This window comes from Chelmon rostratus, chromosome 12 (genome assembly GCF_017976325.1).
Source record: "Chelmon rostratus isolate fCheRos1 chromosome 12, fCheRos1.pri, whole genome shotgun sequence".
In the NCBI taxonomy this organism is placed as follows: Eukaryota; Metazoa; Chordata; class Actinopteri; order Chaetodontiformes; family Chaetodontidae; genus Chelmon; species Chelmon rostratus.
The window spans coordinates 18,740,447-18,768,283 of NC_055669.1; the positions used below are offsets into that span (position 1 = coordinate 18,740,447).

At 39.8% G+C, this 27,837-nt stretch overlaps 1 protein-coding gene across 2 annotated transcripts; it reads right to left on the minus strand.

Annotated features, from left to right (window-relative positions):
• LOC121615403 (RNA-binding Raly-like protein) lies at window positions 1-27,292 on the minus strand. Of its 2 annotated transcripts, none has more exons than XM_041949751.1 (8): window positions 27,037-27,292; window positions 7,313-7,388; window positions 6,461-6,508; window positions 5,500-5,665; window positions 3,661-3,769; window positions 3,263-3,420; window positions 818-855; window positions 1-42 (listed from the first exon to the last, which is right to left on the minus strand). In XM_041949751.1, exons 1-7 carry the CDS (start codon window positions 27,290-27,292, stop codon window positions 823-825), a joined length of 846 nt encoding a protein of 281 aa, XP_041805685.1. In that variant the 3' UTR covers window positions 1-42; window positions 818-822. The 2 variants fall into 2 exon arrangements, with proteins under 2 accessions (XP_041805685.1, XP_041805686.1); XM_041949752.1 differs by lacking the exon at window positions 27,037-27,292 and adding an exon at window positions 18,825-18,927 and having other exon boundaries at window positions 3,661-3,774; window positions 5,472-5,665.
• Window positions 27,293-27,837: the final 545 nt, after the last annotated feature.

Below are 27,837 nucleotides of genomic sequence, written 5' to 3' on the forward strand. Positions count from 1 at the left end.
GTTTTCCCAACTTCTGGTACTGTAGGCCTCCTTTTTCCCCAACTTGAAAAAAAAACAAAACAAAACAAAAAAACAGACAGACTGCAGTGAAGATTCATCATTATTGCCAGACTGTCTTTTACAGTAAACGTATGTAGAAAAGGTGGCTTCATTTTTAGGTGCTTTATCTGCAAGACTGTGGGTGGAAAAACAGAGGCGGCATCGGGGCAGTGACTAACGTTCCTGATATTACCTGCAAACACTGAGATATCCACCAAACAGTTCATTAGGCCATCATCTTAATGATCTATCATGTTCAGAGCGGCTGAAAAAGATTTCCGTTATCGGGCACTTGAGGACAGCGGGGAGAAAATGTCAGCCAAGAGGCAAATTAAATCTCACAGCTATTTGTTCATACAAAGAAAATCAGGGGATTTAAATGTCGTTTGATGGAAAGTGCGGATGAGACGGAGTCCTATCTCTGCGGCTGTTCAGACAGTCATCAGTGATAACTGCAGGACGCTGCCTTTCCTTTCCTTGCCTCCACTCCCAGACGGAGAGAATGACAGGCCATTTAGAAGAGCAGTGTTTCTCCCTCTCTCTCTCACTCTCACTCTGTCTGCTTAAAAGTGGAAAAATAAGCCTCAGATCGTTTGAGTCACTGTTGCTGCTGAATACAAGCTGTTGGGCATTGAAAAGGGGTACCGTGCATATGCTGTCTATGCACTGTTAAAGTTCTATTCACAAATTGAAATGTCAGACAGTATATTGTACAATGGTTGTTTTGTGCCTGTATAATAAAGACTTATGCCCTTTTAAGCAGAGATTAAATACTGACCTTACTCAGTTGTCAATGTCCGATATGTGGTTTTCTATCTGTAATTAAAAGGAAAAGAACAATAAATCACAGCTATGACATTGTCAATATGAATGAGATAACTGCCCAGCAAGATTGAGCCCTTTTTCAAGTCCTAATCATTCTAAATGAAACAATGAATTTGTGTCTTTGTTGACTTAAAATAGCAGAATAAAATAATGTGTAATTTAGTGCTGCTTTTAACAGCACTAATAGCTCAAGACATTTAGTTCATTCCAGCTGAAGGTATTTATTGGTTTTCAGGACAAAAAAGGACACAAAAGTCAAAACACATATATAGAAGCAGACATTAAGGAAAAGAAAAAAAAAACATATTTTTATGCCAGAGTGTGTCCAACTCCTATAAAATGTAAAGAGAAGAGCTGGTAATGGAACCAAAATGTGTGCATAATACTGAGTATGGGGTTTACAACTGAGTCTCACATAGGACAGTTGGAAAATACTGAGAGACAGACTGTTCATTGGAGAAAATATCACCAGTCTCAAGAAGTTTATTTAACACCAATGTACTGAACAATGTTAAGCATATATAAGCGTATAAGTTTGACATTTTTGGTAATAAATTTACTCGCTTTCTTGTGAAGAGTTAGATGAGACAGAGACAGTTAGATTGACACCGATCTCGTATCTGTACGATAAATATGAAGCCAGCACAAGCAGCTGGCTATCTTAGCTTAACATAAAGACAAGGAAAGGGGGAAGGAAGCTTGACTTTGTCCAAATGTAAATTATAATAATAATAAACTTTATTTGTACAGTACATTTAATTTAAGAAATGCAGCTCCAAGTGCTTTACAACAAAGAAATCACAAGCACCAAAGTGCTTCACATGAAGCCAGAGAATGAACATAAAAACAGGAATAGAAAATTAATGGAAAGTAAGGAGGAGAATAAAACCCACTTGATAATAATAGTAAAATAGGATAGCATAAGGATTACTGCAAAGGACACGCAAAACACAAGATGGAAAATAAAACCCACTGAATAATGGTAATGAAGTTTTGAATAGAGTACACACAAGACATAAAAAACAAGTGACATACAACAATTTAAAAGCAGTGCAGCAGTGCATAATGTGAGGCCAAGTGCAGAAGTTTCAGGCCTGTAGAAAGTCATAACTAGTTGAAGGCTAAATTGAAGAGTTAAGTTTTTAGCTTTCTTTTAAAATATTAAGTGAGCTGGTTTCCCTTAAAATATCTACAGGTAGTGTGTTCCACAGTTTTAGGCCTAACTGACAAAGGCTGCATCCCCGATTTTTTTGGCCGTTGCTGGGAACCTCCAGTAAACCAGCAGCAGAAGATCGCAGCGTCCTTGAAGGTGTGAATAAGTAGTTGTGAAGAGCGGATTTAGCAATGCAGCTTGGTATTAACCCATTAAGGGCTTTGTATATGAGGAGGAGGACATTAAAACTAATTCTAAATGTTACAGAAAGCCAGTGCAAAGCAGCTAAAACTGGACTTATGTGCTCCCTCTTCTTGTTTCTGGTTAAATAGCTGATCTGCAGATATGCTGATTTTTTTTTTCAGAAGGTCAATAAATACACCATGACAGTTATTGAGTCATCTTGAAGTAAGGGCATGAATCAGTTTTTCCAACATCTTTTTGATTCATAAATGATCGTACTTTAACTATGTTTGTAAGGTGGAAAAATTAAGTTTTCGTCACCTTGTTGATGTCGGACTAGAATCTTAGATCTGAATCAAGGAGAACACCAAGATTTGTTACCTCAGATTTAATCCAGGGAGTTAATTTCCCCAGAATAGCATTTCTCTTTTTTGTTTTAGGGGCGACCAGTAGAGGACTTCAGTTAGCGCCCATGTTGTACGGTATGCTCTAAATGTAATGTGCACCTTTAAAGATATCTTGTTTGCTTAATCCTTACAAAAACTGAAGTGGAAAAACAACAATTTGCTGTTTTAAAGGGTGGTTTCATACCAGACTTCTACTTTGTCTTGGCTGGGACCAGCAACTTACTGGAGTCTCAACTGGTTGCCTGGCAACTGCTCAGAGACAAGAATTAGTCCAGCACATAATCCTTCTGTTTCTGAACAGATGAAACAAACAAGATATAACGTCTTAATTAGCAGGCTTGAGAAGTGCTGGCGGGCAGATTTTGTTACATTTGGACATGGCCAGACTAGCTGTTTCCAGTCTTTGAGCTAAACTAAGCTAACAGGATCTTGGCTATAGCATCTTATTCACTGTACAGACCTGTGAGTGGCATCGATCTTCAACACACACCAAAGTTACTGAGCACACACCCTTCACACTCAGCGGTAGGTGTATTGCAGACTCACACAGACTCCTAGTGAACACACTGTCCATGCATTTACTTCAGAGACAGCAGAACTCAGTTAGCACGCTAACTCTTCATTGAGACTATGAATGGCTGCTTGGCCTGCTCACCATATCGCTGGTGCCTTCATCTTCAAAGTCGTCATCGGCGCCGTCTGTCATCTCCCCCGCCTCCACCTCTGCCGTCCCCTCCGCTTCCTCTCCACCAGAGTGGTCTGCTGCATCCCCATGGAGACAGTCACACACCTCCTCTTGTTTCCTCTGCATATCTGACAAAAGCCAAAACAGAGTGGCAGTTAACATCACAGCATAATAGATTTATTGAATTCATATCTTATTCTGCTAATAGAACAATCTTTCATTCAGACAAGCCGCTCCATAAAGCTTTAATATTTTCTTTATCACTTCACCCTGTGTGTGTCTTTCATTTAAGCACCCAGCGAGCACACTCTGTCCCCTTGTATATATGCATGCAGACAGGTCCTTCCCTCCCCTCTGTCAAACCTTACCGGCATCAGAGCGATGTTGCCTCTCAATCTTCTCCAGCCTTCCCAGCAGTGAGTCGATCTTGGTCTTGATCTGTGACAGCTCCTTTTTGATTGTTAGGAGCTGGTCTGTCTTCACTGTGAGCGTACGTTAATAAAGTTAAAAAGCATAGTTAATGTGATGTTTGAAAAGGAGACCGACACAGATACAACTGCCGCTGCACTGCTACAACGGCTGAGGCACAATTAGTGAAAGGGCATAGGAATGGAAGTCAAAGTTTATGATATTTCAGTGTTGTGCATTATGGAGAGAATACTGATTAGTAACCGTGAGAGTATGAGATGTGCAAAGTTACTGTTGAACAATGACGAGAAAATTCCAGTTTCATACAACCTGAGTCTTATTTTTGTAGTTTTGGAAATCATGGATCCACCAACTGAAAGGCAGGTGCTTATTCACGCTCTGGCTGAGAGTGAGATGCTAAAGGTGGATTTTGGGAACAACAGTCTGAGGCGGGCTAGCTGTTTCCCCCTGTTTCCAGTCTTTGTGCTAAGCTAAGCTAAACAGCTGCTGGCTATAGCCATATATTTAACAGACACACTTGAGAATGATGTTAATCTTCTAGTCTCTTACTCTGTAACTCTTTTTCTTGCAAGGAAGTTAATAAGCATATTTCCCAAAATGTCTTTTAAACCTGCATTAATTGTTTTTGTGGGCCACTTTGGGGTAGGACGATAAGGTGTAAACACAACACTGAACAAATGTCAAATGTGTTAGCACACAGTTGCTTATTTACACATTGAGCTGCTACGGGGCGACATTAGAATTCAGTTGAAATCCTCCTGAGAAAAAAATCTGCTAAATCTTTAGCTGCTAAAATGCTTCACTCTGTTCACCAGGCAGTCGCTAAGTAGGTAGTGCAGGTAGTGTACAGCTGATTTTTAGAGCTTTTTTGCTGCAAAAAGCTGCAAACAGTGCTGAATGAGAGCAGTGAGAGTGAGCCACAACAGTGAAGTTGCAGGCCATGAAACCAGAACATGAGCACAGAGCTGAGGGAAACACACAGTCGGGTGATAATTATCTGTGGGCTCATCACTACGAGCAACACCTCTTACATTACACAGGCAGTTGAACCATTGTTCATATAAAAATATTGATGAGCGCGGCTTTAATTGCTGCGGTGTGGGAACACTAAAAAGAAACCAGACCGGGGGAGAAAAATAAGCAGCCAAAAAAGGTTTTCACAAATTAACCAAACTTTGGAGGTGAAAACAAAGGCAAACAGAATAATTATTTCCCAAATTCTCTGACAGATCTGATCTGACAGATACAGATGCTTACAACCTGTCTAGCGCTACAACTTTTTGTCGATTAATTGATCAACAGAAAACAAATCAGCATCATCTGAGACATATTTCACGGAAAAGAAATGCTTAAAAATCAACTTGGTCCAATTTCTTAAATGTGAAGATTTGCTGCTTTTCTTTGTTTTGCATGACTGCAAACTACATTTGGGGCAATGTCAAAACACACCGTCACCTCCAGCTCAGGGGAACTGTGACGGGTGTTTTTCACTATTTTTTGACAGACCAAATGATTGATCGAGTTTATCGAAAAAATAGTCAGCATATAAATCATTCTGATGTCTAAAAACTCACATTTTTTGCTGCGGTATTGCACCAATGTTTCCAGCATTTTCAGCATTTACTCTGGTAAGTACAATTTTGTAATAACTGATAACGACAAAAACAAGACCCAAGTTGGAATAAATTTTCCTGTAAATAAAACAGGAAAAAGTGACTTTTAGGAACAAAAATGGAGAAAGAGAACATACGTTTAGGGGCTGTGACAGAAGAGCTCACATTGAGCGCTCGGGAGGAGGAAGAGGAGGAGGAGGAGGAGGAGGAACAAGCCCTGACTGGAAAGGAGGATTTGGCTCTGCGTGTGGACGGGACAACTAGCCGCGAACGCTTGATGGGGATCACAGCCCGGGTTGGGGGCACGACACGACCGTGGTACTCAAAGAGTCTGAAGACAGATGAAAAATAAAGTCGCAGCAATCTTAGCAGCAATAGAAATGTTACAGATGTATTACAGAGCAAAAAAAAACATTTTTAAACAGCAGGAAGAGGAGTTTCTGGATTTATTATTGGTATTGGTAACACTAAAGTGTGTCATCAAGTTGGTGGCGTTTTTTTCTCCCCCCAGGAGAGACTCCTGCAGCCCCTGGATGCTGTTACTCTAGCAACAAAAAGCGCTTACAAAGCACCTAATAGACATGCTGCAAAAGATGGTTGAACGATAGTGGTACATATTGAACAACACCACAGCAATTCAATCAAATCCTGTCCCCCATTGCCTATGACATACCAAATTGCCAAAATAGCAATAATGACTCAAAGCTGAAGGATTCAACTCTCAGGGATATTGCAAAGAAGAGGAAGTAAACAAACCAATGAAAATGTCAGAAGGAAGATACATTCTCTGCCTTGCCAGCGCAAATGACCGGCCGGGGGACTATCTGACATTCTGTACTCGTCTATGCGGATAAAAGCATCATTAGTAAGCCCAACGGAGAGGAATAAAAACCTCCCCAATATGACATTCATTATGCCTATGATAATGTAGTTACTTTGCCTAAGATGGAAATGGGGCTATTCTGCTCAAAACTCATTCTTATCTAAGTAGTTGACTTGGAAATGGGGAGAAAGGAGGGTGAGCACTGAGGGGCAAAATATCAGGAGGAAAGGAAGTTGAAAAATAGAAAGTTAAAAAGGACAAAGTACAGCTAGACTGTGCCACCGATTTGTCCTTTTCACATACCTGCTGTAGAAATCGTCTCTGTAGTAGTCATAGTCAAACTCGTAGCCACTGTGATAAAGATAAGATAAATAGGCAAGATTTAGAGGAAATAAAACATGACATGTAGCATACATATACATCTAAGCAGAATCATTTGCTCTGTGCTTTCTTAAAGACAAAATTTCAACAGTTAAGAAAATACACTTATTAACTTTCAATAGCTAGAAGACAAGAATAATGCCATTAATGTCATGAATAAAAGGCTAGCAGCCAGTTAGCTTCGGTTAGCTGGAAACAGCTACCCTCATGTTGTCCATGAAATCGCCCTACCAGCACCTCTGAAGCTCATTAATCAACATGTTTGTTTCATCTGTACAAAAAAACAAAGAAAACATCAATTTAACATTTCATGGTGGGTTTATGTGCTGGATTATTTCCTGTCTAAGAGCAGAAAGAGTCTTTGTTCTAACCTACGCTAACCGGCTGCTGACTGTAGCTTCATATTTACCGTACAGACGTGAGAGTGGTATCAGTCCACTCATCTAGCTCTGCCATCTGTATATAAATGTATTTCCCAAAATGCCAAACTATTACTTCGATTATAAGGCCAGCAGATGGTTAGCTTAGCTTCGTTAGCAGGGGTAAACAGCTAGCCTGGCTCTGTGATTTCATTATTCTGGCACATAAGCTAACTGAGGCAAAGAAAAGGGGCACTGACAGCACAGGTAGGGAAGTGAAGGTTCACCAAGAGGTACCCGGCCTGACAGTGAGGATCATAAGCATGTATTTTACAGGCAGAGGAATGTAACAGCAGCAGGAAATGTAGGTCAGTAAAGTAAAAACAGCAGAATATGACACATGTCTCACACAGACCTGTAGAGGGATGAGAGGGGCCTCTTGGAGCCCATCTTAGGCCTGTATGGTTTTGGCTCTCCTGCCATGTTGATGTCTGGAAACAAAATCAAAATAAAATGTCATGATGTGGTACAGAGGCATCTTATAATAAACAGAAAACATTCTGAATATAAGTTAAAATGGCTGCAGCTGCAATACGATTCTGTGCAGTTTATAGACATGCTACAGAATTTGCAACTTCAGTGTCAGTGGAAGAAATAGAGGCTTGGATAGTTAGCATGTTTTGTTTGAATATAAGAATTCAGCTGCAACAATTTAAAGGAAACACTTGCCATGTACTATTTCAAGAGTGCATCTATATTTAAATGAATCCTCTTGGCCGTTTTTGCAGCTGAACGCCATTGTTTTTGTTGATATTGTAGAGCTGCAATGATAACTTTGACTCAGAAGCAATTTGTCTTCCAAAACTGCCACACATTCGTTTGTTTAAGCTTCTCATGTCAGTATTTGTTGCTTTTCTTTGTCTTACATGATTCAAAATTGAGGATCTTTTGGGTTTGGACATAATGTCAGACCATCTCGGTTTGACCAACACCCATTTTTAGGCCGATTAAATAATCCGGAACATGTAAGTGTCCATTTGATGTGAAAACATGAAACTCATCATCACTGGAGTTACATGCTTTTTAGACAAAAGTCACATAAAAAAAACAAACAGAGTAACTTTCAGTATCTTTACTTTGGGGGACGAGTGACACTGCTAATTAGAAGATTTTCTTTTGGGGAGAAAAAAAAAGTGCAAGGTGAGATTAGAGGAAGGGCGCCGCTGACAAATGCTCAAGGGCTGATTCCCCTAAATCACTTCTCAGACGCGACACGTCAGACAGACTTCATTCTGTCTGTCTCCTGAGTTTCACCTCCTTGGTAACCTCGCAGATTTTTTTTTTTTATTCATGGATTTCATGTGGGAAAGTTTACCAACAGTGATCACACAGGGCTGTTTTCCATGAGTCAGAGTCAATGTTTTAAAAAGCTGCCTCATAAAAAATGCAAGAAGAGGCATCAATTTTAACGGTTATAGTACTTTACTTTAACATTTTTATAGCTACAACTGTACGTAACACACAAAAGCATAACATACACCATACCACCAGCCGTTTCTCTAACTGCATCAACAACGCTCTTTAAAAGTTATGCAGTAAAAAAACAGCAACATGGCCGATATCAAATCATGGCAGCAAACTGTTCTCCTAAAAACAGGTTGATATTGGTGATTCCAATTATCCAAATAGCACCGAGCAAAATGCCTTCAACCTTAAGCATTTTCATGTATTACAAATTTTGTATAGCAGCCTTTCACCACAATATCAAAGGCCTTTAGCATTCCTTTAAAGGACATGAATACTGTGGCTCTCATTATGAAGCATAAAAGACACAAAGTCTGTCTGTGAAACCCAAGCAGATTACAGAGGTATATATATTCAGTGATTAGAGTCTGTACATTCTGTTCTGCTGCAATCTTACTTATTACTGGACCTTTTTTATGCCAGACAGAAAATCATTCTGGATTTTGTTGTCAGAGCTATGATGAAGTTCAGCGTCACTGAAAAGATGAACGAAAGCGACAAGGCTGTAACACAGAGAGGTTTGTGTCAAAGCATCATGAGTCAAAGATACTGCATGAGATAAAAGGGACAGGTTTGTACAGCAACAGGAGTTTGTCCTTTTGGTTTAAACTGCTTATCTGCGAGGTCAGCAGCTGGAGCAGCAGACACATCTCATGGAGGCTGTTAGGGCACTTCAGGAAGCTCCTTCTCTGAGTCATAAGTCTGTCTCTTCTGAACACACATGCATGATACACACATTTTCAAATTCCGTGTGGCTTACACATCATTAAGTTTGATGTCCATTGTGAAAAAATGTCCATATATCCACCTTGGAGTCATAAAAAAGACACTCATAACTGCAGAACTTGCCTGGGAATCATAACATTTTTAGGTTTTCTTCAGTAAGTTATCCATTGATTGTCAGCCGTACGTCCATGGGTGCCCTGCAAAAAGGAACTGCTAATGGCTAATTCGGCATACTGAGAGGGTGTCTGAGAGGTTAGTTGACAGTGGCAGACTGCAAAAACCCCTGCTGTAATATAAACATGAACAAGGTTTACTTAAAATCTGTGCATTGCAAGAAAAGCTGCACAGTGACAATTTTAGCATCAGCACAATACTGCCACATATATGTAACACTATAAATGACACTATCCTACTTCATAAAAGAAAAAACAAAAATGATACAAGAAACTGAAAATGATGTTATATTATTATTTAGAAACAGAAACATGTATTGTGTATATTACTAGAAACTGTTAACGTGAGTAATGAAATATAGTTATAAATACACGGTGACTTTATTCAGTGCCTATATAGTAATCAACACTTGATGATGTGAGAGCTTTATCTGTATTATTAACCACAGCAATTTTTGAAGGGAAGACTTTTAGTTTGATTTTCAGTTTGCCTTTAAAGTTTTTTGTTATATTTGGACAAAAGAAATCATGAATTAATAGAAATGGGTGTAGGATCTTTGCTACCCCTGTGGTTTCTCTGTCAGTAGCATATCTCATTTAATATGTAAATATTTTAGCATTATTATATTTAAAATCAGACAGGAACTATATTTTTATGGTAGTGCTGAAACTGTGAGTCCAATTTTAATTTTCACAGTCATTTATAATAATGTTTGGTCGCTCATTTTGTTGTGCATATCCTTTATGTTTTGTGTCTTGCCTCACAAATGTTCTAAAGTTTAATTTACTAAATTATAATCATTGCTCAAAGAAAAAAATCTATTATAATCTTGTAAACTTCAATTACAAAGTTTGGTTTTCAGTAGTTTGCTTATAAGAACTTTAAAGACAAATCTGTACATTCATTAAATTGCAGATTTATGAAAAGTTGGTTACTTATTCACAAAGAGCTGGGAATAAAAAATGAATATAGTGAATTAACATTTTTGGTTATATTACCGAGTTGTGAAGTAAAAATATAAACACTTCTCAAATGTAAGGAGGTCCTTTATTTACTATTGCTTTAGGTTCTAGTGACTTAGAATGGTCATGAAATGATTAATCCCACTGATGGAAAGTTCTGTCTACAGATTAATTCTAATTGAAAGTATTTGTTTGTTAGTGCCCAAAAGCTATCAGAGGTTTGTAAGGTACCTGCAGTTCAGGGTTCTTTCTGTGTGATGAGACTAATTAGGCGAATTAAGGTAGAATGCACTGATTAATTTAGTCATTTCACTTCAGTCCGTCTCAAAAGAGACGTAGATAAAGATGAGCAGAGAGGCTAAAAACTTTTTAATGGTTTTAGGACAACAGACATTGATGCAAAAAAGGGACTGCAAATCATTGTTTTGACCGTGTTCTAAGCATTTTGTTCACTTAGAAAGATGATAAAAAATGAAAATCCCCTTAAAATGCATTAGTGGACTATGTGACTCAGCTGTAGACACCACAAGGCATTCTCATGATTGACAGCCAATTCTACCTGCCAAGAGCCCTTCTGCACTAAACCAGGCTGGTATCACTGCGTTTAGTCTGACTGTCTGTTGTCGCTACTTCTGCTCAAACTCAGCTCGATCAGCCTTGAGTGCCGCTCAAGGTCATACACAAAAACACAAATATCAAACATACCCTTCCCACATACACACACACATATACACGCACGCACACACAGGAGAGATCCCAGCCTGAGTGAGTCACCCTTGACAGTTTCAACAAGTTCCACAGATAAAACATCAGCTTTGCATCAACTGCCTTGGGGATCATGCAGCAGGAAATGTCATGACAGGAGCTGAAGTAAAGTCATTTTCCTGAAAGCTCTGCGGTCTTAGTCCCCCCCAACCCCCCCCACCGGCAGAGATGATAATGAAATCCAGAGCTGCAATGTTAATGCACCGAGCTTATGAATTAAAGAATGCAAGATATCTCACACAACAGTATACATGATCTCTGCTTTTACCTCTGGCACATCTTCTTTTCTCTCATATATTCACACACACACAGAGGCAGCTGCACCTGTGTCTGGATCTTCACATTGTCTGCAGATTAACCACGGTGCTATGTTTGGAGTCTGTTCCTCTCGCCTTCTCCTCATTCCTCTCCTAACGTTCCCTAATGGACTAATGGATTGGGGGTGTGGGGGTGTATCGGTAGTTCTCAGGTGCACGGGGACAGCTGTATCATTATCATTAGGCTCCAGGAAGATGTGAGGAATGGTTCACAATGTGAAGTGTGCTCTCCTCTGGTTCCCTGCTGTGGTCATTAAAGAGAGAGCAAAGCACTAAAAAGCACTTTAAAACGAACACCGCCACCTCACAGCACCCCCACCCTCCACACCCCCGACAGACACACACTGAGCCTCTGATTAATTACAGTCATTATACTAATCATATACAAAAAAAAAAAAAAATGGAGGGAATATGTGTTTGTGTGTGTCACTGACTTGTTTGTACGTGTAGACATAAAAAGGTTGAGGCTGGAGATAGTGGAGATGCAGACTGTGTTGCTAAGCAATAGCCAGTTAGGACTTGATTGGTACTGTAAACTGTATGCAGCATCACATTGAGGGGGAAAATAAAAAGTTACTTTATGCTGAAGCGGTTATGGCTGAGTTGACCGCAGCAGAATAAAACACATACATTCACAGACTAAAAACTAAGTCAGGCACAGATACTGTGAAACCACTGGCCGTCCTCTCGACTCATGGGAGGCTACTCTTCTTCCTCTAGACCGGTTTTTGAATGTCCTGCTGTCAGACTATGTTCTTAAGATGGCCTTCAGCAAGGCACTTAAAACCTGACTGTTCAGTGTCGGTAAAAGATAAAAATGTTCATTGGGACACATCCTCAGAGTGGGTTTGTGCATGTGCATTGGTCCTGCACAATATGAGGAAAATCTGCAATAACATTTGTTTAACATTGCCATGACAATACAACTTGCATCAATAAATATTATGTGCATAATAGCTATACACTTCTTATGTATTTCTGCTTTAATAGGTACACTGCTAACAAAGAGCCTATGCCCACTGAATAAAGTAATAATTTTTTTCACACATGCTTTTATTGAACAAACTGCACATGAATACCATGTTAGATAACCTTGGAGTCACCACCAGATTGACACCAATTAATCTGAGGACTGCTAGCTGCTGACTACATCATGTCACAAATCAATATGGGAAAAATATTTTCTATTAATGTTGTGATCTTAATTTCAGCCATGTCACAGAGCCATAAACAGGACTTTATATGCACGACGAAACCCTCTCTAAATACATTCAGAGGCACGGTTTTATTCAGTCTAAGTCACACACTCTGAGGTCAAAGGGGTGTTTTCACACTGCCTCTCCTCATCTGTGTACAAGATGAAAGCATCAATCTCAGGCTTTACGAGACTTCATTTTAACTGAGTGTCTCCTACGGCAAGGGTCTGGCTGAGTTCAGTAACAGTTTCATCCATCCACATTGGATCCTTCAAGAATACAATCATCGCCACCTCAGGAGCCTCTGACACAGTTTGTGTTCATTCATATTAATGAAGCTAAATTACCTGCGAGTGTGTTGCTGTGTTACCGCAGGTGTGTGTGTCTATTTTAGTTAGATACAGGATAGGCTCCTCAGTTCAGCGTGCCCTTGAGCTCTATGTCTCTGGAGGTGTGGATGGGTTATTATAGCAGGACGGGGTGCAGACAATGAGTCACAGCATGTGCGCGCGCACACACACACACACACACACACACACACACACACACAAATTTGTATTAGACCACTGGGATGAGACTGGTTTAAAAAGGAAAAAGCAGCTAAACAACTGGACAGCCTTTGTGCTGCTTCTATTTAGCTAAACATGGCTAAATTATGGTGTTGCAGCAATGTTTCTCCTGACTGGCGTTATTCTCAAGGGCAACAATACATTTGAAGAGACTTTACAAAGCAACTGGGCCTTTGAACTGCCTTTCTTCCTTCATGGCTTTTAGGAAATGAGTGGGAATAGTTGGGAAGTAAGTGACTCGTGTTAAACTAGCACTCTCTGTTTAATACGACACAAGAGGTAAATGACACGCTAATAGAGCCTGCAAAAAGAAACGAGAGGACGCGCTTCCCCCCTGAACTAATGCCTAAACACACTCTTTGGCAGGCAAAGGATCACTCCTGGCACAAGAACAAACTCCATCTCTGCTGTAACACGCATCCTGAGAGCAGGTGAGCAGTATTTGATTAAGAGATCATCCAGGCACCTGTGTGAATACAAATGCGCAACTAAGAGACATCCTGCGTGACAGCTGTCGCAGATTCAATCTACGCTATGTTCTCACACCCTGTAAATCTGACAGGGGGGACTTGAATAATCTCCAATCTCGGCTCAGGGGCACAGGGAGCTTCGGTTTTTTATTACACCTGAAAGTGTGTTTCCTCCAGCAGGGCAGGATGAATGACAGGCTGAGAAAGTAGACACTGAGGGTGTGTGTGGGTATATGCACACGCATATGCATTTGTGTGTGTGTGTGTGTGTGTGGAGAGATAACGACCTTCTGTTCACATTATCTTGACATGTTGTTCTTACTGGTCAGAAGGCAACTGTAAATTGAATTTCAATTGTAATTTGTAGATGTCACTGTGGACAGATTCTGACTATGGCATAGATCACACTGATAGACTTCAGAAAGATGTCTAAATTCATATGTTGTGTAAAGCTTCTTTTCTATACTGAAACTACAAAACAAGCCACATCATAAATAAACGCTAAATGCTGGTTAGCATAAAATTCAACACAAGTATGAATCTCAGCCCAGTGCAGACCTGTGCTGCAAATTGGGAGCCATGTTTTCCTTTTTTTTTATTATTGTCATTTGGTGCCACTGGCGTCATTGATTGTTACCATGGAAACATTGAGCTCTTGATGCAGAGTTAGCCTGGGTGGTTAACGTTTTAGCATTAAAATAAGTCTGTCTTTTATTTTGTGTCTAACTTGCACTTGACTGGCCTAAGAGCTAACTTAAGCCTGGGCTACACAACAGACCATTGTAAAACATCTTTGTGAAACCAGCTCCTAATATGACCAGTAACTTATGATAGCTGTTAGCTAATGTTAGCAAACTTTATATTTCGCTGTGTCACTATGATTAGCATAGCCATAGCCATAAGCTTTGTCAGTCATTGTTAATAGCCACCATTTTGTCAGATCTATGAACATGCAAATAGTGACAAAAATATTTTTGTCTGCACCGCCAAAAAAGAGGATTATCTTTAGGTGCTCTTTGTATTATTGCTGTCTTGTGATTACTAATTCAGTTTTTCTGCAATCATTTTTGCTAACCAACCTGTCTGAGGCTAATATGTAGCATTAGCTAATGCAACATTGTACGAAGGCCTAACTGATCATTTACTGTTTGGCTACCTGTAGTTCACTGTTTTTATTTTCACTTTTGTGGACTTAATGTTGTTCTTTGGTAGGCCTATACGTTTGTTAAACCAATTTCCTTGTTACGGTACCAATTCACTTTCAGAATACAATGGTGTAACTCTTTGTTTATGGTTTCTCATCTATTTCTGAGAATCACTACCACTGAATTTGTAGTTCAGCGCTGTTTTCACACTTTCACAATTGTCTCCAGTAAAAATCTCAAATGTCGACATCCGTCTTCAGCTTTTAGGAAGTGTGTTTAGTTCACTACACCCATAAACAGAGAGAGAGCAGAAGGCTTCCCAAAATAAACTTTTCAGGATATTCATGTTGCATCCGTGAATATCTTTAGCTCAGAATCAGGATTTCTCCACTTTGAAGGGAGTAAGGCGACATGTTGACATTATTTTGTCAATTGCTGAATTTTTGCTGAAAATATTTTTTGATCTTTGGGTTTTGGTTTGCTGGCTAGACCACAATATTTTTTATTTTGGTGTGAATTCTTGCTATTTTCTGGCATTTTATCATCCAAACAACTCAGTAAGAATGTATTAGAGATATTTTACATTTGACAACTCAACATTTAACTAGAGATATTTCAATTTGAAGTTTTGACTACTCTCAAATAAACTGCAGATATCTTTGATGTGAATCATGTCAATCTCACATACTGCAAATTAAAACCATATACACAGGGAAAAAGACTATCACCAATGCAAGCTTACTACCCTGTAAGCCTTCTGTGAGCTACATGCTGAGCTGAGCTGGAGTGTATTACGTCCTGACTGATTCCAATCAGGATGAGAACCTGGAGGCTTTAACAGTTTTTGTTATGGTTGGAGGGGGACATGTGGATTAATTGCTCAACAGCCTGTCCTTCCTTAATGAATTCCTTGTACTTGGCTCTTTCGCCCTCTCAAGGAAAATGGTTACTTGGCAGCACTAAGTTTGGCAGCCAGGCCCCAAGCTCCTGAGTATCTAATAAAATTATTTTCATTAGACCTGCTGAGCGATGGTCCATTAAGGAGAACATGATGTGGGATTGCTACATTTTCGGCTTGACTGTGTTCCACATATCCCATTGGGAATACAACTAGTAGCTGAATGTTCTTCTATTCAAAGACACAGACCAGCAGCACAGAAGGTAAAGTTTTCATGCAGCTGTGGTACACCTCAACATTGGCATGTGTTGATTTTTCCATTAAATCATAATGAGAATATTGCCATAGCCTGAGGTAAAGATAATTTAGCCTTTCATCTCTCCTGAGCTGTTAATGCACTTTTCCTCCTTTTCCATTTTGGCATTTTTTCTTATGATGTAACTATGTGGCTCTTAAGTGCAACGCTTTGAAACATTTTAACCCCCTCGAGCCAGTCCATCACTTCAACCGAACCACATGCTCCTGAATCTGTGCAAGCAGCTGGAAAACAAACCTACAGCTGCCACCTGCTCGAAACTACAACTGCATCTGCTCTGAGACTTGGCCTCCTCTTCATGAGATATCTGTGGAAACATGGAGTGGAAGTGCAAGCCACTGCATCACACATCTGTCCCGAATGCAACACTGTCACGCTATTTCATGTAGAGCTGAAATGAATAGGTGATTCATCATTTAGTCTATCAACAAAAAAATGTGTTAAATTATGATGTCTGATTAATTATTTAAGACAGGGGTTTCCAACCTGCTGGTCGTGTCCACAACAAAGGGATGCAAATTAAATCTGAGATCTCACCAGAGGATTAACAGGATGAGAAAAGAAGAAAAAATGTACCTTGCTGCCCAAAATTATGTTCATTTTTCAGATGTCCTCACATCTAAAATGTAATCTTTCCTTTTTTCTTGTCATTACTGGTTGAGTTTCAGGCCTTTTAAAGATTATTCAAATGAAACAAGAAAAAAAGTCAATCTTTGGTTTAACTGGTCACATTTGTCTGGTCTGGTCACAATATGTAAGAACTTGCAACCAAATTCATATTCCTCACAAATAGTGGTCACCATATAAACAGAGTACCCGCTAGCTGCTGCTAACTGTAGCTGCTTTCAGCTGATCAGCTCACTTAGCCGTAGAGTGTACAGTGAATGGCTCGGACCACCAGGGGAGTGTTGGTGTTTAAATGCAGGAGCTTTGGACCACTGGTACGAGGAGATATTCAGGCCTGGACCAAGGGGACTCAGTGCAAAATGGGCACCAGAGCCAGAGCGGAGTAAGTGGGCTACGGAAATAGGTTCAGCAGCCTCTCAATGAACATGGCCGGACCAGTGATGGGCGATTTACATCGGCTCCAACCAGGACTCTGACTCTGGGGATGACGAAGACACGATGGGGTCAGATGGGAACAGCAGAGGCGTGAGGTAAGAGAGGAGCAAGAGGGAGGCCTGGCATCAGTCAGCGCCCACCTCTGGAGCCCCGAGCAAAGGTTACGGCAGGATCAGCCCCGTGGTGCCAGGAGCCAAACGGGGCAATAAACCATCAAAGTGTTTTTGGACGGACGCAGACTGGAGGCTACAGTGAGTCACTGTGGTCTTTTGAGGTACATAGTGGTATTACAAGACAAGACAGGTCGAGGTTAGCTGGTTAGCACGCTAACTTCAGCAAATATCTCTGCAACACAATATATAGACATTTGTTTCATAACATCAAAACTGTTATTTCTTCACAATCTGTTAATAATTCTAGTTATTTTTTGAATGTTTTAAACAAAAATGACATATTACATATTGCTCCTTTAAGTCATCCTAGATTGATTGTGCTTTTAGATTGTAAAGACATGCTGCATTTCTTTGTCTCTGATTTTTTTAAAAATTGGATTTTGTGAAGTTGGTCGGATAAGAGAGACGGTCACCTTGGGCACTGGCAAATTACATTGGATACGTTCTCTGCTTTATTTACAGAATGTTTCATAAATTAATTGAGAAAACAATCATCAAATAAACAGGCCTTGTTCATGGAAGACATTTGACTGATTTAATAAGGGCTGGATTCTGTTGAGCTGCTTCAGTTTCAGGGTCCTGGTCTTGTGCATGTTGACTCACTGCCACACTATCATGGCCTACTGGGACACTCGAATAGAACAAAACCATCGTTAATGTTATTAGTTTTGTGTTTTCCTTCTGCGGCGCGTCAAAATTTGTCTGCTGTGAGTCAGACCTACAGATAATGTAAATAATGGTTAGCTGCACCTCTCACTTTATGTATCTAAATAAATATTAATAAAGGGATTTCAAATGCAAAACACACCACCTGTATAAATAATTTATTTTGATCATGAATGACTACAGATGTTAATATTTTAAATTATTCATTCACCCACAGATCTGCTAGCCATGCAGAAATATCTCCATCACCATGTAGTCTCTTATGTACACAGGTGCACACCTCACCTGGAGCGATCAGCAGAGAAGTACTTTGCTCAAAGGCACATCTGCAGTCCAGTCTGAACATCAGAAGACCACCACTATAATTCTTAAGACAGCAGTCACCAAGTAGATTCAAAGAAGCATTATGCCCTTTAGGCAGCAATTTCATGACTGTGATCATCACACAGGAAAAATGAGTCACACAAGTGAAAAGCACAGAAGCTGGATGAAAATGGATTTATGTCGTCCAATTTGGTAAATTATTATCATTTTAGCCTGTGCATAAATAAATAATTATCCTGTATGATTTGCATCACTGCCCATAATTTAATTTCCATGCAAGAGAAAAGCTACTGTTTGACAGTGCGTTTTCAGATCAAATAGGATTTACTTTTCTTCCCTGGCAATTTCAAATTTGCATGCAAATGCTGACACATACAGAGCAGCAGAAGAAGTGCAGAGGACACAGATTTCAGAAACAGATTTCACAACAGAAAACCAATGCAAAGTAGCCCGCGACCAGTAAGTTTCTCAAGAAAATATCACCCAAAAGGGTGCAGTTGGTAGTAGAGCCATTTCAATGTGAGGTAAGTGAAACTGACCTCTGGAAACACCTGAATTCATCTACTTTCTGCTCAAACTGGCAGCGTTAACTTCCGCGACATGAACTCGTTTGTCATCCGTGAGTGACTGACATACTCACATCTCTGGTTGCGACGCCTGCCTTTGTACATGGTCATGACGACGAGGAGAAAAAACACGGCGAGAAGTCTGCAGCGGCTGAGCCGACTTCGCTCCCCTTTCCCTCTGCCCAAAAATAGACAGACTGCCGGCGCACTTCCAGTTCCAGAGTCTCAGCCCAGCGGCTTCAGACCGTACCATTTGTCAAACTATTCCAGGGGGAATCCTCCCCTCAGACACTCTGCTCTGCTCCGGATGCAGGAGCACAAGCTGAACTAAATAAGAACATCTCCGTGTCTCTAGCATATTTAAACGCTGAGAAGTAACAATTTTAATGATGACCCTTTACAGACGATAGTTTCAGATTTGACTGACTTGAAGTCTCCCCTTGAATCTTTGTTATCAGAGAGAAGCGGTTATGAGATGCGGGGATTTGAAGTGAAGCACCAGAAGCAAACAAACTTATGATGGATGTTGAAGAAAAACAGAGATCATGAATCTATTCTACAGAGCCAAAACCAAAATTTAATCCTACGCACCCATCACCCCCCGAGGAAAAAATAAAAAAAGAGGATCTTGTATTTGTTTTAATGAACTTGTTTTTTATTCATATTTAATTTTGTTGAGTTCTCATGTTGAAGAAATACAGAATATTTTAATCATTTATTTACTGACCTAAAAGTAGGAGTCTTACTGTACTGGAATCTGCCCATTGTGTGCTGCAACTAACGATTATTTTCATTATCAATTTATCGAGAGATTAGTTACCAGAGCTCAAACGTCTTCAAAACAGTCCAAAACCAAGAGATATTAAGGATAAGAAAAAACAATTGATTCATTTTTCAGTCAGTTGACTAATTAATGAATTGCCTAATCTTTTCATCTTGAATCAGATATGTTTTTAAATTGTATAATGTAAACTCTGTTTGGGTTGCTAAAAAATGACTTTGTGTCATCCATAAGTTCTTTATGTTAACATTCATGAATATCATGTCATATAACAGTAGAGACTAATTTATTGTGGCTAACATACTAATTAATTTACTGATTTTCTTGCGAACACAACATTAAAACAACATCATCCAACAACCCCGATTCCAAACAAGTTGGGGCATATAAAATGAAATTGTTGATTGGTAACAGGTGATAGTATCATGATTTGGTATGAAAGGGGCATCCTGGAAAGGCTCAGTCGTTCACAAGTAAGGATGGAGCGAGGTTCACCACTTTGTGAACACATGAATGTTACTACATGGGCTCAGCAACACTTTGTAAAACTCTTGCCTGTAAAACACAGTATGTTTATAAATGATGGCATTCTGTTTTTATTTATGCATCCCAACTTTTTATTTGAATTGGGATTGTCATAGCTCTGTTTTTGATCTCCTGAGGGAGATATTGAGCTCTTTAGTTGCTATATGCTCCACTACGTTCACCAGCTAGCTGCTAACTTGGTGCTGGGCAGGTGGTGTAAAGCGGGTTTATCAGAGCTTTTTGCTATGACACTATGAGAGCAGTGAGAGTAAACCAAAACATAAAGTTGTGGGTCATAAAACCAAAACAATGAGCTGAAAGACACTAAAAAGCTCCGTATAGGTGAAGAAATGAGCTTTAATCGAGATGCACCTACGTGTATTTCAATGCATACCTAGTCATATGTGATACATACACACATGCATATTCGCATGACCACAGTCAGATTTGTCTATCTGTATGTTTTTATTCTAAATCAGTTTTATCTATTTGTTTATTCAGGGGTTAAACCAATGTTAACTTCTAATCTACTGCATTTCTTTTTATATGCCATACCATATGTTCCATATATTATTTTTATATTTATCTAAGTTGTCCCTGCTCAACTAGTCCACGAGCAACTGTTTTCCTTACATGGACAGATGCTTCTTTCAATTCAACAAAGCCTTATTGGCATGCTGTTTTCATCAAAAAATACATACACAAACACAGTTAAATGAGTAAATAAATACTTAAGGAATTTATGGTCCACGGGATAAAATAAGCACTTACTGATAACAAGGTGAAAAATGGTCAGAATCTCAAATGAAAAACGAAAATTCTGTGTATTAAATAATCAGAAATCAAGAAAAAAATAATGTCCCACACGAAAGCATGTCATGCTTTATGATTCTACTCACACATGCAACTCAACTACAATCCGACACACATGTGTAGCAAATTAACAAAAAAAAAAAAAACTAATTAAGAGAACAACTGAATGACACACATGCTTTCCTCCACTGGACGGCAAGTCAGCCTCCTATTGCTGATGTCTCCCATTTGTCTCCATGTTTTTTTAGTTTAATTTTAAGTAGATGGGATGTGGACTTAAGAGACAGATTGAAAAGGCAGAGCGCCTGGGGGGGGGGGCTGCCTACTGATTCCCCAGCTGTTGAAGCATTTGGGCTCTGTTGTAGATGGAGCCTTGTAATTGTAATATCTAATTACACTGACATGGGGTTTGCAGCTGTCTCATGCACAGCCTGACGTCTTAATAGTCCCCCAGCGTCTTTGTCCTTGATAAGAAACGACAAGAAACTAAAAGCTTCCTGAAAGATAGAGGCTGAGTGTGACGGATTCATTGTTTCAAGGCGAGTCGCTGGAACCAAGCGCCAGCGTCCTCAACTATTGTCTCACTTTGACGTCTTTGGAGGAATATTAAAAAGACATCTCTGATTATTTGATGCGGCGACTGAAAACTAAACCATGCTCTTTGTGATTCTCCTTCTCTTGGGGTTTTATTCACGAGGGCTCATCATCTTACCCACCACCATGACTGACAGCAGCAGCATAATCATTGTCATATCTTAATACAAAACAGTCCCCGTGTCAACAGCCTCCAAGCTGCTTAACACCACTGTGGAAACAACAAAGACAGCCATTAAAAATGCTACTCTTGGTGGCACAAAATGACTCATGAACAGAAAAATGTGATTGAATATTCTGCACAGGATGCAGGCTTTCCCTGCATGAGGCTGACAACTGAGGATACGAATGAATCATACATGCTGTGGGACAATAAAAGATGTCCCAGTTTCCGTGGCGTCGCTCTCACTGCTATTCTCTCAGCACCATCTAGTGTTCATGCTGATGGAAAATTCATGAATGCAGAAAAACTGCCTGGTATTTCTATCTAAGGATTATTATGTAGGAGTCAAATTAACAAAACATGAGCCATTATTTAATTATACTTAATGTCCATATTGATTCTAAGCCCATACTGTTATGTATATTATAACATCTTCTTGTTTCTGTGTTGCCTTATTTTACACATTTTATCAAAAACAAATCAATAAAGCTATCTCTTTTTCAGATTTTTAGATTGAGCTTTGACAGACCGTCCTTCAAACAGATGCTTCACCATTACATGAAATTAAGCCACCTCTCCCAACAACTTTCTTTTGTTCTGTTTTTTTTTTATTTCTCAAGCCAATTTCACAAGAATTAGTCGCAGAAAAGCTTAATGTGGCTGTGAATGAAGACCTTAGAATACCTTGGATTTATTATGCTGTTGTGCAGTAAGTTTTTCAACCACAGAGAGACGCTCAAAGACTACCAGACAGCAGCCACGCACGAAAGCTCTCACACACTCCAAACCAAAGATGACGGGGAAGCAGATGCGATCACACCGAGCTCTGATTATAAGACCCTTAAAATATCAATATATCAGATTTGATCCATAACAGCAGAGGGTGGAAATGCTGAGTTGGCGAAATGAGAATGAACCCCCCCCCCCCCCCCCCCCCCGGGGGTGCTCTTCATCACCAGCAGACATCTTCATCAGGATCTAAGTAGCTGCTGTCTGAGGCAAACCACCAGTGTGATTGAATGTCACTTTTATTTGCGTGAACTACTTAAAGCCATTGTGTCGGCAATCCAGTCATGTCCAAAGGAATTAAATCGAGTAAAGCTATCGCTGGAGCTTCTGTATCTCACGGCTATTAAATCTACTCAAGCGTGGGATGTTGTGGTCACTCAGCGGGCCCAGCTGCATGCTGGGTACTCTGGATCTGACCTTCCTGTCACACGTGATACCTTTCCACGCCTGTCCCTCGTGTCGCTCGTCGCTGTGTGTAATTTAATAGAAAAGGAGTGTGTTCAAGGAAATATCAAAAATTCATATGTCGTGCAGACTGCACCCACCTCTGGCAATATAGTTCCAGAGCTTAATCAAATATAAAGTTCATGTTTAAAAGATAAGCTGTGAGGGTTAAACTTCACAGGGACAGCAGAATAAAGGAGGAATATCTGATTTCCAAAGCAGAGGGAAACATTACTGTCGGCACCTTTGATATACCTCTGACACTTATGGTGCATTCCTAATATACTGAATTTATTGTGTGTGTGTGTGTGTGTGTGTGTGTGTGTTTACAGGGACACTACGAGGTGCAGCCTGTGGAGATGCAGTTTGACACATTATGCAAAGGAATACTTCAGTTTGATTGCCGTATGAAGCCATTTCCTACGTGATTTTAGCTCTTGCTGCCTTTGTTCGGGAGACACATGTTCACCTGAGACGTCCTTTCCTTTCTCTCTCGAATCCGTTCGGCCGTCGTGTTTCTCAGATAATATAACTGCTGTGGTTTATCAGCGCGCATAGCAATGAGAGGAGACTCTTTAAGTGGATGCAATGATGCAGACAGGACAAGACAGTCGGGACGTGAATTTGTGTTGACAGCGGTGTGAGTATTTCTCTGGTGTGGCAACATGAAACACTGTTTTGTTTTCGTTTTTCTTGTCAGTGATCAGGTCCTATGAATGAATCAGTGGTCCCATTGAGACCCAGATTTCTGGCCATCTTTTCTAACTTTATTGACACTGCTGTGAAAACCTTGAAAGCATGAATTGTGCAAAGTGAAATAAAGGAGCCAGTGAGGTTTCCAGGATACCGAACTCTGTCCTGTGACACTTAAATGAACAGGACATCTTTCTTAATGAGCGCTAGATGAGATTGATACCACTCTTATGTCTAAATGTTGGATTGAAGCCAGAAGCGGTTATCTTAGCTTAGCATAAAGACTGGAGACAGAGGGAAACAACTGGGCCGGCTCTGGCCAAAGCTTAAAAAATCTGCCATCAGCACCTGTAAAGTTTACACAAGCTCACACATTAACATGTTACATCTTGTTTATTTATTTTGAATGTAAACAGGAAGGTAAAAATGGAAAGTTGTAGGTTTATGGGTAGTTTCGTGCAATAGTTATTTCTTGGTGCATAACAGCAGGACAAACTGACTTCCTGGAATAGTTACAGCACACAACTAGACACAATGTCTTAATGAAAATGGATGGATGGAAGCAATATTTAAATGATAACTAACGACATTTTTTGATAATGCTAGGTGTTTCCCCCTGCATCCAGTATTAATGCTAAGCTAAGTTGATGGTCCCGTGGCACTAGCTCCATACTTAGCATATGGACACAAGAGTGGTATTGATTTTCTGATCTAACTCTTGGCAAGAAAACGAATAAGGATCATACCCAAAATGTTGAATTATTCTTTGAAAGCATTGTTTTGCACTTTTTCCACTTTACCATAATTTTGGGTCTCATTTTTCTAGTTTCAGCCATTATTTCTACCAGCTATGATAACATTGTATTAATCAAAGTAAGTAGGAAAATTGTGCAAATTAGAACAAAATCTAACAGGGCTGATTGTAAACAAAAGCCCTTATGTGTCGTCTCACTTTGACATCTTTGGAGAAATATTAAAAAACGATATTTGCTATGAGAAGTAAAAAATGACTGAAGTAAAACATTCCCTAAGTGCTGTAGAGTTTTATTCAGGAGGGTTATTCCAGGCTCATTTTGAGACAGATTTGGCTCCTCTTCCTCCTCATAAGGTTTTGAACAAGCCAACGGTTCAGTCAGATTATCTAAACCACTTTATTTGGAGGAAAAGCCTGAAGAAACCGCGCCAGAAATGTGCATAATAATCCCTCATTGAAGGGGAAAATTGTGTGAGCAAAATCCTTGAACCAGGAGCTGTGATGAATGCTGTGATGGATGTTTGCTACAGTCAGTTTGGGTCATAATTCTACTGTCAGCCTTCATCTTTTCCTGCAAATAAGATTGACTTATATTGGAGTTTGTATAAAATGTGTCTTATTTTTACCAATGCTGTCATTGCCAAAACTACCAAAATAATTCTTGAGTTGGCTCGTGACAGTCACTTCAGTGCACTTCACTAAAAGTGACCGAGTATCAGTCCTCAAGTTCTGCAATAATACAAAATAATAGTTCTTGAGTCAAATAATTATACAGAAAATCACTGTGAACACAACTCAACCACGCAGTTTCACCACTCCCATGTGTAATTTCACACACCAAAAATGCATGAAACTGCGCAAACACAGGGTGGAATTACAGATGTGACCCTGCAGCGCTCTTATTCATATTTAATGAGAGTGCAGGACTTGGGGAGGACTTTTATTTTCCATGGAGGAGGCTGTGAACCAATCAATAAGTAATATAAGAAAGATTTACAGGGATCCACTGAATGCCCCTGAGGACTGGGCCCTGAATGTTTCCTCCTTGTTCCTGTCTGTCTGTCTGTCTGTCTGTCTGTCTGCCTGCCTTGTCTTTATGTTTACTCTCGCCTCGTGTCCTGGCGGCATTTAACTTCGAGAAATGGATTCTGTGTCTTCACACTTGCCAAAGTATACTTCTCCATTTCAGAATGATTTTAAGGTTTTACTGATCAAATTTAAGATCATCACGACACATCACGGCACTTCACATCACAGCACATCTGTCCATAAACACTCTGAACCAGATGGCAGCTTGAGTTCTTCAGGTGATATTGGTTAAAAATAAGTTGATCATTTTCAGTTTGAAATAACATGCTTGAAGGTCTCAGACTGACTTAATCTGTATCACATTTTACCAATCTTACACCTTATATGGACTTATAATTGGTATTGACCCCTCTGTTATGACTCTTGCCTTGCTTTTATATGTACTTTTTTTTTTTAGGTTTTATTGCTTTTGCAGTAAATTGTATGTCTTATATATAGTGCATTGTTTTGTAATAGGTTTGAATGAAACATGCATGATTCATTTTTCTTCCATTAAACTGACTAATGCATAATAACACTGCGGATTGCAGCCAGCAAATTGCAGTGGAATTATCCACTGGGTACCTGTACCGTGACAAATATTTGACTACAAGGGAATAAGACAAATGGTTAGAGAGTGAAGGGGTAAAAACTTTGTATTTAAGGTGCACTTATAAATAAATTACACTGCACCAAAATGCTGAGTACTTACTGTCTTTAAGGATTAGTGTAGAGTAATATTGGTAGTGGGCAACAGGGACAGTGGAGAAAGTGGGGTGACGATATTGCAATGAAATTAGGTACAAAGACTTACAATGTAAGGAATATTTATATATGCATTACTTTTTATTATTAATACCATTGTTACAGTGGGACTGTAACAGAGGGTGTAACTCAGTAGTAGCTGCAGAAGAGTCCAAATCATACAAGCTGCCATTTCTGTGGTGGCACCTTACCTGCAAATAACACTGCAATGTAAGTGAAGGATTTTACTTTTGAATCACCTTTGCCAGGAGATTCATCAGGCGGACCATGTAGACCGGCTAAATGTTGTGGAATTAAAATAAAGTTTATAATCTATAATTTTTCCAGAATGTGTAACAGTAGGCTAGATGTCTTGTCTTCTCTATGCTGTTATCATCTGGCCCAACAATAAACTTTGAAAGCTCCCTCTGTTGATGTAAAGAGCTCATTCTAAGGTAACCAAAGCGAAACAATTATTATTTTCAGGTTATTATACACTAATCAAGACCTAATTATGAATATTATAATCTATTTCTGCTATATTCTTCCCATGAATCTTACAAACTGGTCCTTCAAATGACTTTGACTCTCCACTCATGTTCTGCCTTATGCTGGGGAACAGTGATGTACGTTTGGGATCCATCTAAAAGTCAAAACTGATGTTAGAGAGGCCCCTAGAACAACTTTTATGTGCTATTATGTCATTACCACCTGAGGTAATGACTTAAAGTGATAGTACACCACGACCAGGACCAGGGTCCAGGGTGTGCAGGCTGTAAACTAAAGCAGCTCCCTGTTCGTCTCTTGTACACAGTAAGTTTAGTGTAGTGTCCAGTTTGGTATCTCTAATGTGCAAAATATTTGCACTGTAATTTGCAGGCTGTAATCTGAATAAAATCTACATTTGAACAACATTACCTAGTGATTGTCCAGCAATGACCCTGGTGTTCTCCCCAGCCACGGCTGCCCTGGCGTTCCTCTCGCTGGCGTACTGAACGAAGGCGTAGCCCTTGTGCACCGAGCAGCCCACGATCTTGCCGTATTTGGCGAAGATGGCCTCGATGTCGGCCTTGGTCACCACGGCCGTGTTGAGGTTGCCGATGAAGACGCGGGAGTTGAGGGAGCGCGGGTCATTCTTGTTGGTCACGTTGCTGGTCTGGGTCTTCCCAGTCATCCTCGTCCTGCAGCACTGCCTGCTGGGAGACACAGTTTGCACACTGCTCAGAAAGCCAGGAAGGTTAGACTGTGGAGGTTACACACAGAAAGCCAAACAGTGAGCACCAGTGAGACATAAACACAGGTCAGAGCTGAAAGTGCTGTAGAGAAGTGAAAGGGAAAATTCCATGTTGTTTTATAAATTCAGTGTAAACCCCACTGGATGGTCAAAGTAACGAAGAATGCAATCTTATGCTCTTAGAAGCTTTCTGAAGATTTTTACCCAACAGGTTCAATGTAATAAACAAAGCAAAGGCTTCATGTTTTCTTATTATTACTAGAAAGCTACATTTTTAGTTTTATTTTAGGGCAACAAAACAAACATATTTTTTTATTTAATGTCCTTGACTTTTTTTGGATTAGTCGTTTGGCCCAAAGACAGTTGGAAAACAGTGAAAAGTGTCCATCACAATCTCCAAAAGCACAGCCTGATGTCTTCAAGTCAGAGCTGCAACCAAAGGTTAACTTTTTCATTCATACATTTGTCGATTTTCTTGATTAATT

Excerpts from the sequence above, each read along its gene's own strand:
- LOC121615403 (XM_041949751.1), bottom strand. The coding sequence starts at position 27,292 with ATGACTGGGAAGACCCAGACCAGCAACGTGACCAACAAGAATGACCCG. Across the intron at positions 6,509-7,312 it reads CCCCTCTCATCCCTCTACAG|TGGCTACGAGTTTGACTATG; the intron begins GTCTGTGTGAGA and ends TCTTTATCACAG. Across the intron at positions 856-3,262 it reads ATGAAGGCACCAGCGATATG|ATAGAAAACCACATATCGGA; the intron begins GTGAGCAGGCCA and ends TTTTAATTACAG.